Source organism: Caretta caretta, chromosome 18 (genome assembly GCF_965140235.1).
Source record: "Caretta caretta isolate rCarCar2 chromosome 18, rCarCar1.hap1, whole genome shotgun sequence".
NCBI classification, from domain to species: Eukaryota; Metazoa; Chordata; order Testudines; family Cheloniidae; genus Caretta; species Caretta caretta.
The window spans coordinates 16,875,284-16,891,629 of NC_134223.1; the positions used below are offsets into that span (position 1 = coordinate 16,875,284).

The 16,346-nt window shown below is 45.8% G+C and overlaps 1 protein-coding gene across 2 annotated transcripts in view; it reads left to right on the top strand.

Moving 5' to 3' along the window:
* Positions 1 to 16,346, top strand: part of ATAD3A (ATPase family AAA domain containing 3A) — a 67,645-nt gene that overhangs the window by 22,201 nt on the left and 29,098 nt on the right. For both annotated transcript variants that reach the window (XM_048825162.2, XM_048825161.2), the window contains exons 8-13: positions 2,365 to 2,520; positions 2,670 to 2,726; positions 4,131 to 4,256; positions 9,222 to 9,346; positions 12,145 to 12,196; positions 14,910 to 14,980. In XM_048825162.2, coding sequence (XP_048681119.1) covers positions 2,365 to 2,520; positions 2,670 to 2,726; positions 4,131 to 4,256; positions 9,222 to 9,346; positions 12,145 to 12,196; positions 14,910 to 14,980 — 587 coding nt within the window. The remainder of the gene's footprint in view (positions 1 to 2,364; positions 2,521 to 2,669; positions 2,727 to 4,130; positions 4,257 to 9,221; positions 9,347 to 12,144; positions 12,197 to 14,909; positions 14,981 to 16,346) is intronic.

Below are 16,346 nucleotides of genomic sequence, written 5' to 3' on the forward strand. Positions count from 1 at the left end.
GCACAGTGACTAGTGGGGTTTTCTCTGCCCTCAATTCATGTAGTAATTATTGGTTTTAAGAGTTCAGCTGGACACTAAAATGGCTGTTGAAGGAAGTTTTATTTACAGGCTGCTTGTCAAAGCAGCTGCTGATGGTGTTTAAACAGGCTATGGGCAGCTCACCTTATTGAGTGAAGCTTTCTTCCTGGCAGCTTTCCTGGTGGAGGCAGTTCAGTCTAATTAAAGCTTGTTTCATTTAGAGCAAATAAAGCCAAGTTGGTTGGAAGAGGGATTGGTTTGCAGAGATGGGGAGGGTGAAGCAGGCACCATTTCTCCATCCTGTTTGCCCCCTCATGCCTCCCTGGACTGTTGCCAAAGGGGATTGGAATTAAAGGTAAAATGCAGAGCCTTCGGTGTTCGATCACTAAGGGCTGCGTGGCTTTGGCACAGTAGTTTATAGGTGGTTGTGAAGACTTGAGGTTAGAGATTTGTATAGCAAACTCAGAACAGGCCAATAATCAGCTGTTGACCCTGGCAGCTTGAATGCAGAAGCAGAGCACCTCTGCATCTAAGGATAAAGGAGATGCTCCAACCCCCACCCTTTGAAAGGAAGGGAATGGAAGAAGGGGAAGAATTTTTGTGACCATCCCAAAATTATTTTACAGGGGCCATGAGGGAGAGGTGCACGAGCTAAACCAGCAACCATAGTCTGCAGCTGTACCTTCACTTAGTTCAGCATGCAACGGTTCAGAATTGTGGCTGTGGTAAAGAGACATTAAATTTGGGAGTTCCATGCTTACCTGCTTCTGGTATGATTTCAAGCCATATCCTCTCCCTTCACTGGCAGGTTTTTCTCCTGGCAACCGCTCTGGGTAATCCTGCTCACATGAGGAACAGCATGGTGTTGGCTCATGCATAACTGAGGGGCTGCTAAATAGCAGAGGAGGTTAGGGGCACTTGGGCTTTTCGCCTTTGTTTCCTTAAATTGGATTTTTCTTAACTTGAAAACTGGGAGCCTTATCTCTAACATGCCTTTCGGAAAGCTCAATCTGAGCTTCTGGGAACTGTCCTCTTAGACTAGACAGCTCTTCAATTGCCACCAAAGTAGTACCAATCAAAGACCAACAGCAGAGTCTAGTGTGCCGATGGGATACTTCAGATTGTTTGTCCAACAGTATTTTAACTAAAGTGCTGAAATATTAAAGCACCTTCCTTTCCTGAGCGTTCTGTTAGGAATAGCACAAGTCAAGGATTTTTTTCCAGCTGACCAAGCTGCCCTCATGCCACTAGCAAACATTCACTCATCTTTAACCTTGTTTTGTTTCCTTTAACCAAATTTTCCACCATCGGTATGAAGCACTCTGTGAAAGAGCCAACCTTTGAAGCTGGGCTCAACTGCCACTTTGGTCAAGGGAAGTTACTGCCAGTTGGAGCCTCATTCATTCTTGGATTTACTCTTGATTTCACAGCTGTCCTCAGAGTTTCTCGTGTAGAAATCCTTCTAAAGTATTTAAAGGGACTTGCTCAGGTTTTTTTTTTAAATCCTCTTGTATTGCAAGTAACATTCTAAATTATTGAAACTGGGTGCTGTAATATTTTCAAAATGTGTTAGATGCTTCATGGAACAAATGAAGGGCATGTTCACTGGCCTGAAGAGCTTGCAGTCCAGTGCACTCTTACGTTGCACAATGAAGAGACAGGTCTGTTTTCTTTTCTGTTTATAGTGAGTTTCTAACACTGTTGCGGTATGTGCAAACCCTACAGGTGATCTAAGAGAACATCAGAGCACACTTTTATGGAAACAGTTCTGTTGGTCTTCAGGTTTTGTGGATGCTTGTTTTTCAGTTAAACCTACATGTGGGGCCAGATTTGACCTAGATTATTAATTGGTGGTTTTCTGATGGTCAAGGATGCCCTGTCCATTAACTCAAAGGAGGGACCAGAAAGGTACATTACCACGGAAAAATCTCTTCTTAATACAGAGCAATCACATACTGGTAGTTATTAGAGGTACACTTTACTTTCTGTACACTAGCAAGTAAAATGAATCAGATCACCAGTCTACCATTAAAAGAATACACAAAGATAAACAGAATTAGCAACTAATGCAGCTTGAGGATGCATTTAATTTTCAGTTTCATCAAAATCCTTCAAAATTTTGGTTAACCAAGTCAGAAACAAAACAGATTATTTTGCGTCTTCCTCCATTATAACACTGTTCCGTTTACAGTGTGAGATGCATAGATCTGTGCTTTAACACCCTCCCACCAGGATGCTGGTGGACAAGCCCTCCATACAGCCTTGAGTGTGACCTGCCAATAGAGTGTTGCGGACTCCAGCTTGTCTTGCAAAGGAAGTTGATCAGAATCCTCCCCTCTTCTCCAGGTGGCAGGTCTGACCCTGCTGGCAGTGGGGATTTACACGGCCAAGAACGCTACTGGGGTTGCAGGGCGATACATAGAAGCTCGACTGGGCAAGCCCTCCCTGGTGAGAGAGACCTCACGCATTACAGTGCTGGAGGCACTCAAGCATCCCATCAAGGTAAATACCTTCTTTCCTTTGGCTCGCTGTTAGCTGGGACGCAGCTTGTTCTAGTCCTGCTCTAGGGGTCTGGCAGTGTGATATCGAGAACTCCACACTTAGTGCTCATATTTTCATAATGTATTTTTTAATGAATTTCTCCTTCTCAGGTTGGCAAGCGTCTTACCAGCAAGGCTCAAGATGCTCTTGAAGGAGTTGTTCTCAGCGTGAGTATAGGCTTTTGCTATCTCAAACCATCCAGGATCTTGGTGTCTAAATATCAAAGGTTCTCTCCTTGCTTTCATTTTAATTTTTGTTGCAGTTCAGTAATACTGGAAATGTAGCACTCTTGGGGCACCTGGAGTGTAAATAAGCTTCCATGTTCAGCATGAAACACATTAAACACCCTGCCAACCTTTGACCCCTCTGTACAGAGCAGTTGGAAGTCTTAGGTCAGCATGATTTTTCTCCTTAGTCAGCATGTTAATCTGGCAATTCTGGCCAAATTCTACATGTCGTCTCTAATCTGTGAACTCTTACGGCTCTGACCGCCACAGTTAGGCCAGAGAACCAAGCAACATATGCCTTTGACTTTGAACACCATCTGAAGGGCTATTAATCCACTCATCAGAACTGATTTTGCACATTTGTTTCTGAATTTCATTCCGTAATATCAAGTGAATTAAAGGGCGTTTTTTAGAGAGTGTTACCAAAAAGTGTCTGTAGGAATATCTGCCTCTGTATTTCCGAGAATGTAAGAATATGTATAAGAAATGCATTCACTCCCACTTACATGGAAGGTTTATTACTATCAAAAGTTTTGCTTCCAGCTTGGCTTGTTACATACCTTCCCCCTCTTGTCCCTTTTTGTAGGTAGTTCATGAAAAATAAGCTCCTAGAGCAGGGGTGACCAACCTGAGCCTGAGAAGGACCCAGAATTTACCAATGTACGTTGCCAAAGAGCCACAGTAATATGGCAGCAGCCCCCCTATCAGCTCCTCCCCACCCTCACGCTCCCAGTGCCTCCCACGCACTGGCAGCCCTGCTGATCAGCGCCTCCCGCTCCCTCCCGATCAGCTGTTTCATAACGTGCAGGAGGCTCTGGAGTGCGGGGGGAGGAGCGGGGGCAGGGCCTGTGGCAGAGCCGGGGGTTAAGCAGTGAGCACCCCGCCCCTCCCCCCCGGCTTGTTGGAAAGTTGGCACCTGTAGCTCCAGCCCCGGAGTCGGTGCCTAGACAAGGAGCCGCAGATTCACTTCTGAAGAGCCGCATGGGGCTCCGGAGCCACAGGTTGGTCACCCCTGTCCTAGAGCATCCGTGGTAGGGTAGATTCTGAAATGTTCGTATCCATTTTCAGTCCCAAAAGTTATTCTTCTTAGCTCATTGTGGCTTGAATTTGAAGTAATTATAACTTGAAATACAATAAATCCTGAAGCAGAAGGAGGAACTACTCAAGTCCAAGCCAATAAGCTGGAGGAATTCAGGCTAAGAACTCATCAGACCCGAGACTGCAACCCTGCTGTTTGCAGACAGCAATGATAGCCATCTGCCTATACCAGTGTGTGAAGCATAGGCATCTCTGGATATCGGATGTGTTGTCTGTTTCCCAAACGTAACTTTTCTCCTCTTGCAGCCCAAGCTGGAGGAGCGTGTGAGAGACATTGCCATAGCAACAAGAAATACAAGAACGAACAAAAGTTTGTACAGGAATATCCTTATGTACGGCCCGCCTGGTACTGGGAAGACTCTCTTTGCCAAGGTAAGACCCTGCCAAGATTTTGACAGCCCAGCTGTTGTGGGTTTTCAAGGAGTACCCTACAATGTTATAACTATATCTCTCTGGGCTACAAGCAACTGCTGTAGCTTTGCTGAGCATGTGTGTGTGTAGAGTGGGGTTCCGGGGTGCTGAGGGAGGAAGAAGGGGCATCCACCTTATAGCGTTTTGCTCTGTGCTCCGGGTTAGACAGTCCAGTGACTTGAATTCTAGATTTCTGCCTAGAGAGAGAAACTGTCCCATCTGGACTGGCTGATGGCATGAAACAGCCTCTGTGCGCCACTTGGCAGACATGACTTGTGAAATGCCAACGCCAGCCCTGGTATCTCATTTCCACCTCTGTTAATCATATTTGACTCCTAAATGGGCTATCCTGTTGCTTATTAATTCATAGGGGGAGGGAGCAGGAGGGCTGGATAAGTAAGCATTGTTCTGTCTGCCCTATCAGTGTGCTGCTCTCTGATTTAGTCTGGATTTGACTCTGACAAACAGCACACTACTTTCAAGCAGCAGTTCTGAGGGGTGGAAAGACCTCGTTTAACTCAGATAATGGATTTCACTTTTGCTCTCGAAGCCCCAGAAAAAACTTTCTCCCAACCCTGATAGCTGTTGGCTTATGACCCAGTGCAGGAAGGTTTAGATACCTTCAAAACTTTTTTTAATGTGTTGTTCTAATTCAGGATATTCTTATCCATATAAACATCCCGTCCTTCCTGAATCCTGCTATGCTCTTGGGCTCAGTGATCTCTTGTGGCAGTGAATTCCACAGGTCAGTCGTGGTGTGGAAAAGTCATTCCTTTTCAGTCTTGAGTTTGCCACCTTTTTTCATTGACTATTCCTGTGTTCTTGCATTAAGAGCATCCGTGTTGTGAAAAGCATTGTATGGGTCATGGAGACTGAATTAGCCTCTTGTCTCTCGAGGCTAGCCCTCAGGTTTGGAGTTGACATATTGATGGAAAAGAGATGTTATGGCTTGAACTGTCTCCACCCTTGCTGAACGGGTGTTTGTAGAAATAAAAGCTTTCAAGGATTCCTGAGAGAACACCTTCCGCAAGCGTTAGTTGCAGGGAGAGACGGCATTATCGCAGCTGGAGCTGTGCTTTCGTTAGCCTGTTACGCCACCAGATAGTCCGTTACTCCTGTTTGGATCGTCTGTCTCTCTTGAATAACGGTGGTGGCGGCACACAATATGTTGTATGGCACTGAATCTACACCCGGCTGCCAGCCAGAATTCACCAGCACCTGAGCGCAAAGACCCCGTGCACTTACTCATTCCGTGGTCTTTAGGCAGCGGTGTGGAGCACGGCTGACGTTCAGGTCTTACACAGGCGGGCTACAACTAAAATACGGGTGGGTAACTACCGAGTGGGGGAGCCACAGCACAGGAGTTGTAAACCTTCTTCAATAGCAAAATGAGACGCTGCCGGTACCATAGGAAACTCGCTACTGTTAGAATTATTCTCTTTATCTGAACGTGGTTGGTGTAAAGTCTAATTATGGATCAGCTGACTTGACCTCTGAGAAGAACAAGTGTAGACCAGACATGACTCTAGTGTAAAGGGACATTATTTAACAATTTGGTGGGAGAAAAGCATCAGTTTCTTTTGATCTACTCTAAGGAAATATGTCCTGCTCTTGTAGGTGTCTTGTCATCCCAGGCTCCTGTGCTCCCATGAATGGGAGGTGGGGAGAGAAGTCTGCACCCCACCTTGAGGGTCACGTCCCCATTACGTCGTCCTGCATATTTTTTTCGAGCAAGTGTGTATGGCAATGTGTACTCTCAGGAAGCGCTTCTACTCGGGGAGACACCATCCCTGGGAATTCAGTGCCCCCTTGTGCTTTCCTGTACTTAAAAAACTGGTGGACAAATAAGGGAAGTCAGAGGACTCTGCAGGCTACTGAACTCTCAGGGCTGCTGCTTCCATTGTAGAAACGTGCTCTCCAAACCAGGTCTGGTAGCAGTGTGGAATCATGTCTAGATTTTGTAATTTTTAAAATACTGAAATGTGCGTGTTTTTTCCCTGTTCAGATACAATTCTTAAGGTATTAAATGAGTCTTTTAGTTTCAGTGTCCTGTAATTTTGGTCACTTTATTCTCCCCAGCAAGAGTGGAAGGCACTAGTCAGTTAAGATGGCTGTCCTTGAAAAGTGCAAGGTAATTAGTCCTGGACACTGAAGTCCGCTCTCCACAGAACAGCCCAACCAGCAGCAGTGAACGTGTGCCCACACATGCATCCAATGAACGGGGTATTTACCCACGAAAGCTTATGCTCCAATATGTCTGTTAGTCTGTAAGGTGCCACAGGACTCTTTGCCACTTTTACAGATCCAGACTAACACAGCTACCCCTCTGATACTTGACTGCCTCATTGATCTCCTTCAATCCTGGCTACTAGGGGCCACTGGATTTCTGTTTCCCTAGCCCATTTGATCACTGGCCAGTTGTAGTGGCATGGATGGCTTTTGTGATGTGGCTCCCGATCCACCAGGAAAGCGGCTGAAAACCACCAACTTGTCCTGCAGCATCAACATTCAGATAGGCTTTAACAGAAAACAAAGCAGCTACATGGACTCGGTCCTCAGTGAACAATAAAAGATGGCAGCGTGGAGCAACATGACAGGGTTTTCTGCTTCCTGCAGTGTAGGGCTCTATGGGTCAACAGTCTGTTAAGTAGCTGTGCTGGATGGCAGGCTGTGAACACCGTGAATGTGGCTCTGAGCTCCCAGCACTGTCAGCCTGATTCTGAACACTTTTAACATTTAGTAGCAGGAGCTGGGTGATTTTAATGGACAAAGCAAAGCTTTTTTTCCCCTGCCTCCTGCCACCCAGCAGTTAATTGGTCCGGTTCAGCTGAGCATGTTTCACTGGAGATGGGAAGATGTTAATGGCATACGTAGCGGTGACTGTCACGTCCCTGCACAAACTGGCTTGTTCACTTTGACCTTCAGACAAGTTCCCTTCAGCTGAGTCGGCAGAACTGGGCAGCAAGGACTGCGCTGGCAACTTAAGTTCTGTTCTCAATCCAGCCTGCTGGCCGTGGCAGGGCTCCACCAAGCTGCTCCTTGCCACCACCTCCTGATACGGGGCATGGGGGAGGAAGAGGCTCTCTACTGTTCTACTCCTTTCCTACGCTCACCTGAGCCCAGAGATGTGTGTGGAACAGACGGTCGCTCATGCTTACGCCTCCTGCAAAATGTTTATTATGACAAAGTTCCTGTGTGTTGGGACAGATTGAACTCTCAACCAAGCCCTCTATGGCTCTCAGACACTGGCAGTTGCAGGCTAATTCCCCACTGGCATCCTTTAGTCAGGTAGAGGGGATGTTTAAAGTGGGAGTTAACGTCATTGTCTTTAAATCCTGAGTTGAGGACTTCAGTAACTCAGCCAGAGCTTAGGGGTCTATGTCAGGAGTGGGTGGGCGAGGTTCTGTGGCCTGGAATGTGCAAGAGGTCAGACTTAGATGATCATGATGGTCCCTTCTGGCTTTAAAGTCTATTGATCCAAAGCTGGGGGGACGAAGTTAGGTTCTCCTTGTGCTATAATTCCACCCTGTGACGACACAGCGTCCTCAGCAACTCCAGTTGGCGTGAAGCCATGCTCCATAAGCGCCATCTCTATGCCCTGTCCAGCCTGCCTGATGGATCAGCTGGTACTATGCACAAGCACAGCAGATTTGCTTACTTTCAGGCTTGCTGGAGACATTCCTGGCCCACTCCAAGGGCTTTTTTATGAAACTCTTCACTTGGCAGTCACCAGACTCATGACTTGAGTCAGGCTTTAAAAACAGCCTCCAAAATGGAAGGAAAAGTTCCATAATTTAGGCTGAATGCCAGAGAAGTTAAATAATCAACAACAAGCCAGGTTCTTAACTCCATCAGCAAATAGAGAAATGCAGAGCTTCGTCCCTTGTTGTTTGTATCACTCTAACTCCTAAAAGACCTAGTTGAGATTAGGGCTCCATTGTGTTGCACAGACAGGCAACTGTCCCTGCCCTGCAGAGTTTGCAGTCTAAACAAACAATGCAGCGAAAGGGATACAGAGTGTAATCAGAAGGTGGGAAACTGAGGCTCAGAAAGGTTAAATGAGTTGCCCAAGGGAGGGAATCTGGTGTCCTGTTTTTAAAAAACATGGATGTCAAATTGGAAAAGGTTCAGAAGAGCTATGAGAAGGATCTTAATTCTGGAAAATCGGCTTTACAACTAAGAAACAGAAGAAGCTCCATCTATGTAGTTTGTCCAAGAGAGATGACTTGATCAAGGTGTATAAATACTTAAATGAGAAGAATGTTTTGTGGCTCTAATCTAGCAGACAAAGGCTTTACAGGATCCCCGATTTGGAAGCTGAAGCTAGATACGTTCAGGCTACAATTAAAGTGTAAATTTTTAACGGGAAGGGGTAATAACCATTGAAGCAGCTCACATCACTCAGTCTTTAAATCAAGGTGAGATGTCTTTCTAAGATATGTGCTCCAGCCTAAGCAGAAGTTAGGGACTTGATGCAGGAATCACTGGGTTAAATTCTCTGGCTTGTGCTGTGTAGGAGGTCAGACTATAGGATTATAGTGGTCCCTTCTGTGTCTTAACATTTTTGAATCTGGATCTCCCGAGTCTGCCTGCAAGGTTATCCATTCTTCCTTCCTTTCCCTTAAAATACTCTACTGTGCCCCTCTGTGACATGAGAGCATGGTTTAATACTACTTGTACTTCCATTTTTCATCAGCACCGTAATTTGCAAGCATTAATCCTCTCAACCAGGTGAGGGGGCAGAATGCCCAGGATTTTACAGATGGGCAAATGAGGTGGAGAGGCTCTGACATGTCCCAAGCCATAGCAGATGTCAGTAATTTAATACCCTCTTCCCACTTTCTTATTCTGTGCTCTTGAATAGTGAATGAGAACATTTTAATCACCACTCAAAAACCTCTTTTCTCTTCTCTTTTTGTTTTCCAGAAATTAGCCATGCATTCAGGCATGGATTATGCCATCATGACAGGTGGCGATGTCGCCCCCATGGGGCGGGAAGGAGTTACTGCCATGCACAAGGTCTTTGACTGGGCTAACACAAGTAGGAGAGGGTAAGTAGGAGTTCCTTTGGCATCTGAGCTTTGCATAGATCCTTTACCTTGCATGGGGGACCTAGTGGAATGGGAGCGCGTAATGACCAGGCATTTGTGAATCACAGGGGTATGTCTGTACTGCAATCACAAGGTGTGATTGCAACTTGAATGGACATACCCGAGCAAGCTTTAATCTAGCTAGCTTGGATCCTAGGCCAGTAAAGCTGAGGCAGCATGAGCTTCAGTGAGCACTGTACAAGCCTGCCCAGGACCTCAGGTGATTACTCATGGGGCTGGCCTGAGCTGAGGCTGCGCTGCTCGAGGACCTGAGCTGTTTAGATTAAAGCTAGCTCAGATAAGTCTACTTGAACTGCAGTCACACCCTGTGATTGCCATATAGATGTACGCACAGATGCTTCTGGGTAGAAACTGTAATGGAACAGGTGTTGCATTACCCATCCCATATCATACCTTTTTAATGGTGACCTGCAATGGGGTGCACTCTTCGTCTGCTTAACGAGGTATAAAAGGCTGAAAAAGTTCTCCCCTCCTGGCCCCCCACTTACGAAAAAGAATGTTCTGCTTGCTCTTTACCTGAGACTTCTCAGGGGTGTCGGCACTTGCCTTCTCTGGTCCTGGCTGGATGCCTTCATAGAGGAATGGAGAATTGGAATGGGAACTCTCTCGGCTCCCAGTTGAAGAGGTGGGAATGGTGAATCCCGGAGAGCTTTTCTCCTAAGCGAGTCAGTGGTTGGAATTAAATAAATGGTAACAAAAATTGAGACATGACTAGGTTTTAAAGAGTCTGTCTAATAATGCCCTCCCCTTCCTGTTGCTCAGGTTTTAGGCTGTTGCGGTGTCATGCTCCTCCTGCTTGTCTGGTTAGTTCTCCAATGAGCTTCCAGCAAAACCAGGGAATTCTATTCTTGATGTTTGTAACAATCCATTCAAACACATTGCAGTTCATCCAGAAGCAAAGCGCAAACGCTCCCTGCCTTTCCAAGACCCCTTTAAAACAAACGCTCTGGAGTAGTTCTTTCATTCAGACTAAATCCCTACTCTTGAGTCTTGAGAGAGCACCTAGCTAAGCTATTTGTGGTGATGTGAATTGCTTCATGCGAGCTGCAGGAAGGCATGAAGCTGATATCACTCTTCTATGTGCACCCTTGTCCCCTCCCAGGCATATTAAAAATCTAATAAGAGGGCTGGGAGCCATCTCGTTTTGCTCCTGTGCTATTTTGCAGGATGTAAGCCTTGCATGGAGAGGGCTAATGGGTGATTTATGTGTCCTGTTATTGGTTCAGACAGACATTTTCTTGCAGTGTCCATATGGATACTCTGCTGCGTTCATCACCAAATTGTTTTAATTTGCCCCTAAAAGTTGATATTTAAAGCTTTCAAAACAAACTTCCTTTGGAAGAGTTTACAGCCTCCATTTTGAGGAGCTGGAAGGCAGAAGGCCTACAGTTTTTAAGAAAACGGACTGGCATAGATAAGTTATTCCACTGCATACAATGTGCTGGAGGAACCCCAGGCTGCTTTCCATAGGTTTGGGTCATTTTCCTACTGTCAGTAGGCAGATACTGTTCTGAAAAGGGGCGGGGGGGGCATCAGGTGAAGAGGAGAGATGAGGTTTCCACTTCTAACACAAACCCCCTGTCAGAACACCACATTTCACAGCACTAGTTGGTCTGGAATTTGAACTTGTGACACTTGATCTATCTCAAGGGTGCACCCCAGAAATAGGAAATGGAAAGGCTACGGAGATTTATCCGTGCATGTTCTAGGAGCAGCACTCACAAGCTTTTAAACAGCTTCCATCAGGTGCTATGCGTTGCCTTTCAGACTTGTAGTTTAGCTGTTGCCTCTGCTAAGCTGCCAGCATTTGGAGGCAGGGGCAGAGGCAACTCTGAAGAAACTGTTCTGTTGGGAAAGAGCAGTTGAGACTATTTCCTGGGAAGCTGGAGTTGAGGTTTTTTTCAAAAAGGCACTTGGATCACTTGACAGGAAGCAGTATCTGTTGTGTTAGATAAATGGGAACATAATACATGGGCCTCCTCTTTACCCTGCCTCTCCTGCAGGGACCAGAAATCTTGGGTCACCAAAGCATTTATTTTTCTGAATTATTCATTGGCTTTACCTGGAGGAATGAATAAATAATAAAAACCATTATTTCCACCTGTGTGTTCAAAAATATTAATAGAGAGGGGTTCGGGAAAATACCATTAGTTAGTGGGGGAAAGTTTTATGCCATGGGTGTGACCCAAAAGTTACATCCGTAAAATAACAGCAGCCGTAGCCATGGAATATTTTGTATGGCATATATTCTCACCGGGGCTGCTTGTGTTCTTGGATTTCTGCCTAGTGCCCTGAGCTGTGTATTTACTTTGTATTACAGATGCTAAAAAGAGCACCTACCCTACTTAATTACTTGAACATAACTCAAGTGCAGCAGTACAATTTAGGATTAGCCAATCCCACTAAATCATGCGGCTCAGACCCCCCACCAGCTGTTCCCCACACCCTCCTGTTTTCAAGCATCTGGAGAAAAAAAGATAAGCTTTGCAACATGCCATGAAAGTTCTCCAATTCAGGCTATTTCTGAGCAGTGGGGGACAAATTCCAAAGCTAGGGGACCCCGCCAACAGCCCCTTTCCATATATACTGGTGGAGCTTCAGATTAGACACCTCTGATGATCAGGTCTGGGGAGAGAGGAGCCCTAAGCCAGTTAGGGTGCTCTAGATCATTTGCCTTCTTCCCTTGCTGTATCTGTCTCTCTCTGTCTCTACTTGTTTTTGTTTTTTTCCCTTCACAGCCTCTTGCTGTTTGTAGATGAAGCAGATGCGTTCCTACGGAAGAGGGCAACAGTAAGTGCTTTTCCATGCAGCCCCCATCTGTGTGTGGTGTGGGTCGGTCACTCAGCCGGCAGCTTTCTTGATTAACTTGACTAGTTAGCCTCGACAGGCAAAAATGATTAAAACTGGCAGGTGCCCTACTGCTTACATAATTAAGAGACGTGAAGAGGAGAAATTACCCTCTTGCTGCTGTGTGGGGCAAATGTCGCTCAACATTGACTTGAGAATTTGTTCCTTCCTCCAACAAGCAGTGGGGGGTGGGTAGCATGAGCCATGTGTTGGACAGTTTGCAGGTGGCTGGGTGATAGGAGAGAGAATGATGAATTAAAATGACAGGAGGCAGCGGAAACATGGTCCCACATTTCACTGCTGTGACCCTGCGGGTGTGTTTTACCCTGGCAAGTGGCTGGCTTGGACTCTTGTCATATCTGAGTTGTTTTCCACAGCACTAACAAAGCTGCACCAAAAAAAGCCACAAACTCCTTTTTGCCAGTTTAAGAACAAATCCCCGTGCTGTGCATTGAAGGGGAATCTCATCTTGCTCCTAGGCCCAGCACTCAGAATCCAAGTGATCTGTTTAAAGAGTTTTCATTTCCCGCCCTGGAGAAATCATATTAATACATGTTCAAGGGAATCCTTTTCTTATTGCAGCTTTTTATTCCCCTTCCTTTCAAGAACCTAAATAGAAAGTGAAAGCTTCCCTTGGACATATTTATTCAGCCAAAGGCAGCATGGTCCAGTGGATAGAGCAGTGTACCGGGAGCCAAGAGACCTGGGTTCTATTCCTGGCTTTGCCACTGGTCTGCTTGGTAACCTTGAGCAAGTCACTTCACCTCTCTGTGTTTTTCCTTTCCCACTCTGTCTTGAATAGGTAGATTGTAAGCTCTTCAGGGCAGTCACTCTCACTGTATGTGTACAGTGCCTAGCTTAAGGGGCCCTGATCTCTTGCAGGGACTTAAGCACTACCATAACAATGGAAAAATCACCATTAATATTTGCAAAGGTTGCAGCCCATCCTTGACCACCAGGTGAGTAAAAAGAAAAGGAGTACTTGTGGCACCTTAGAGACTAACCAATTTATTTGAGCATGAGCTTTCGTGAGCTACAGCTCACTTCATCGGATGCATACCGTGGAAACTGCAGCAGACTTTATATACACACAGAGAACATGAAATAATACCTCCTCCCACCCCACTGTCCTGCTGGTAATAGCTTATCTAAAGTGATCATCAAGTTGGGCCATTTCCAGCACAAATCCAGGTTTTCTCACCCTTCCCCCCCCCACACACACACACACACACAAACTCACTCTCCTGCTGGTAATAGCCCATCCAAAGTGACAACTCTCTACACAATGTGCATGATAATCAAGTTGGGCCATTTCCTGCACAAATCCAGGTTCTCTCACCCCCCTCCAAAAAACACACACACAAACTCACTCTCCTGCTGGTAATAGCTCATCCAAAGTGACCACTCTCCCTACAATGTGCATGGTAATCAAGGTGGGCCATGTCCAGCACAAATCCAGGCTCTCTCACCCCCCCCCCCCCCCCCCCGGACACACACACACACACACAAACTCACTCTCCTGCTGGCAATAGCTTATCCAAACTGACCACTCTCCAAGTTTAAATCCAAGTTTAACCAGAACGTCGGGGGGGGGGGGGGGGGGTGTAGGAAAAAGCAAGAGGAAACAGGCTACCTTGCATAATGACTTAGCCACTCCCAGTCTCTATTTAAGCCTAAATTAATAGTATCCAATTTGCAAATGAATTCCAATTCAGCAGTTTCTCGCTGGAGTCTGGATTTGAAGTTTTTTTGTTTTAAGATAGCGACCTTCATGTCTGTGATTGCGTGACCAGAGAGATTGAAGTGTTCTCCGACTAGTTTATGAATGTTATAATTCTTGACATCTGATTTGTGTCCATTTATTCTTTTACGTAGAGACTGTCCAGTTTGACCAATGTAAATGGCAGAGGGGCATTGCTGGCACATGATGGCATATATCACATTGGTGGATGTGCAGAGGAACGAGCCTCTGACAGTGTGGCTGATTCTATTAGACCCTGAGTGGTCAGTTTGGATGAGCTATTGCCAGCAGGAGAGTGAGTTTGTGTGTGTGTGTGTCCCCGGGGGGGGGGGGGGGGGAGGGTGTGAGAGAGGCTGGATTTGTGCTGGACATGGCCCACCTTGATTACCATGCACATTGTAGGGAGAGTGGTCACTTTGGATGAGCTATTACCAGCAGGAGAGTGAGTTTGTGTGTGTGTTTTTTGAAGGGGGGTGGGGGGTGAGAGAACCTGGATTTGTGCAGGAAATGGCCCAACTTGATTATCATGCACATTGTGTAGAGAGTTGTCACTTTGGATGGGCTATTACCAGCAGGAGAGTGAGTTTATGTGTGAGGGGGTGGAGGGTGAGAAAACCTGGATTTGTGCTGGAAATGGCCCAACTTGATGATCACTTTAGATAAGCTATTACCAGCAGGACAGTGGGGTGGGAGGAGGTATTATTTCATGTTCTCTGTGTGTATATAAAGTCTGCTGCAGTTTCCACGGTATGCATCCGATGAAGTGAGCTGTAGCTCACAAAAGCTCATGCTCAAATAAATTGGTTAGTCTCTAAGGTGCCACAAGTACTCCTTTTCTTTTTGCGAATACAGACTAACACGGCTGTTACTCTGACACCAGGTGAGTGACCCTCCTCTGAAATTTTCTCTTTGCAGGAGAAAATCAGTGAAGACCTAAGAGCGACACTGAATGCATTTCTGCACAGGACAGGACAGCACAGCAACAAGTAAGAACCCAGTCTCTGTAGTGCAATAACTCATGTTCAGTAAAAGCAGGCAGAAGTCTCTAAAGCATTTTTTTGCCTGGTGACAGGGTATACAAGTTGAGATGGTCACTGGGAGTTAGACCTTTGATCTCCTCCATCAAGAGATACAAAAATCTGTGCTGAGAAAACTGAGTGACTTATTGCATCTTAAAAATAAAACAAAAATTCGGTCACCTGCTTCTCTTTCCTTGGAGCCAGAAAAGAAGCTCATAAGTGTAGTGCATGAGTGGAGACTCCTGTTTGTCAAACTTGGAGGCTTTTTGAGTGCCCCAGAAAGTGTTTGAAGGGAGTCTGTATAGACCTCGTTGTAATATACGGTACAAGAGACTGAGCCGTCCTTATGCATGCAGATACTACATATGGCTCTGTTTTAACACTTGAGGTGCATTGCGTAGCCTTCACCGAAATGGGTAAGGACAGTATATGGCTCTGTAGATCGCCTTGAAGGAAGCATAAACACAGACTTTCCCCTTCTTGGGCGGTTAGCATTTCTGCTAAACCAGTGCAATCTGGATTCATGGATGTCCGTGTCACTAAAGAAGGTGCTAGGCTTGCCATGGGGTTTAGTGGCATTCAGGTGTGTGCTTGAAACCCTTTAACAGGACTTCCTGGTGCCTGTTTGACCTGCAGCACTTTAACTGTTCTAGAACCCCCTCTGACCATGTGCCCGAGGGGTGAGCCATCTCTCGTGCCTAAAGCTGGCCGTGTTCTCACTTCTGAGCAAGCTCTCTAGTGGATTCAGTATATTTGTACTCTCTACTGTAAATACACTTAGGAAACCCAGAGCTGTTCTCTTTGAGCCTGTCACATATGTCCACAAACACAGATTATTGTCTGGTGGTGGTGTCAAATACGTGTGATGTGAATTAGCTTGGCTGTCCTTCATCTTGTGCCCAGTTTCTGTATAGTCAGCATTTCGTACCCAGAGAGCACTGCTTAGCCTAATGGGAATCATTTCCCTGTGATCATAATGGTCACAATAAAATGATTTTTTTCTCCCCTTAGTCATTTTTTACTTGGTTCTTTGCCAAGTCTGCTTGATGATTAAATTTATCCTTTTCTAAAGGAGCCAAGTCAAAAATAACCATCTCCTTTCTGAGTGCAGGGAGGTCAGATGCCCCAGTGATTAAAACGTAATGAAGTACATAGATAACGAAGTGAACATTGTTATAACGCTGTGTGATTGGTTCAGGACACTGGCAGGAGTTTTTTCTCCCAGAGGCACTCATGGGACTCTTCTTAGCACTGATGGGAGCTATAGTCTGCCAAGTTTATTGTTTATGTACGTTGGTCACCATTAAACTTTTCAGTTGCCTTAAAAGGGTGG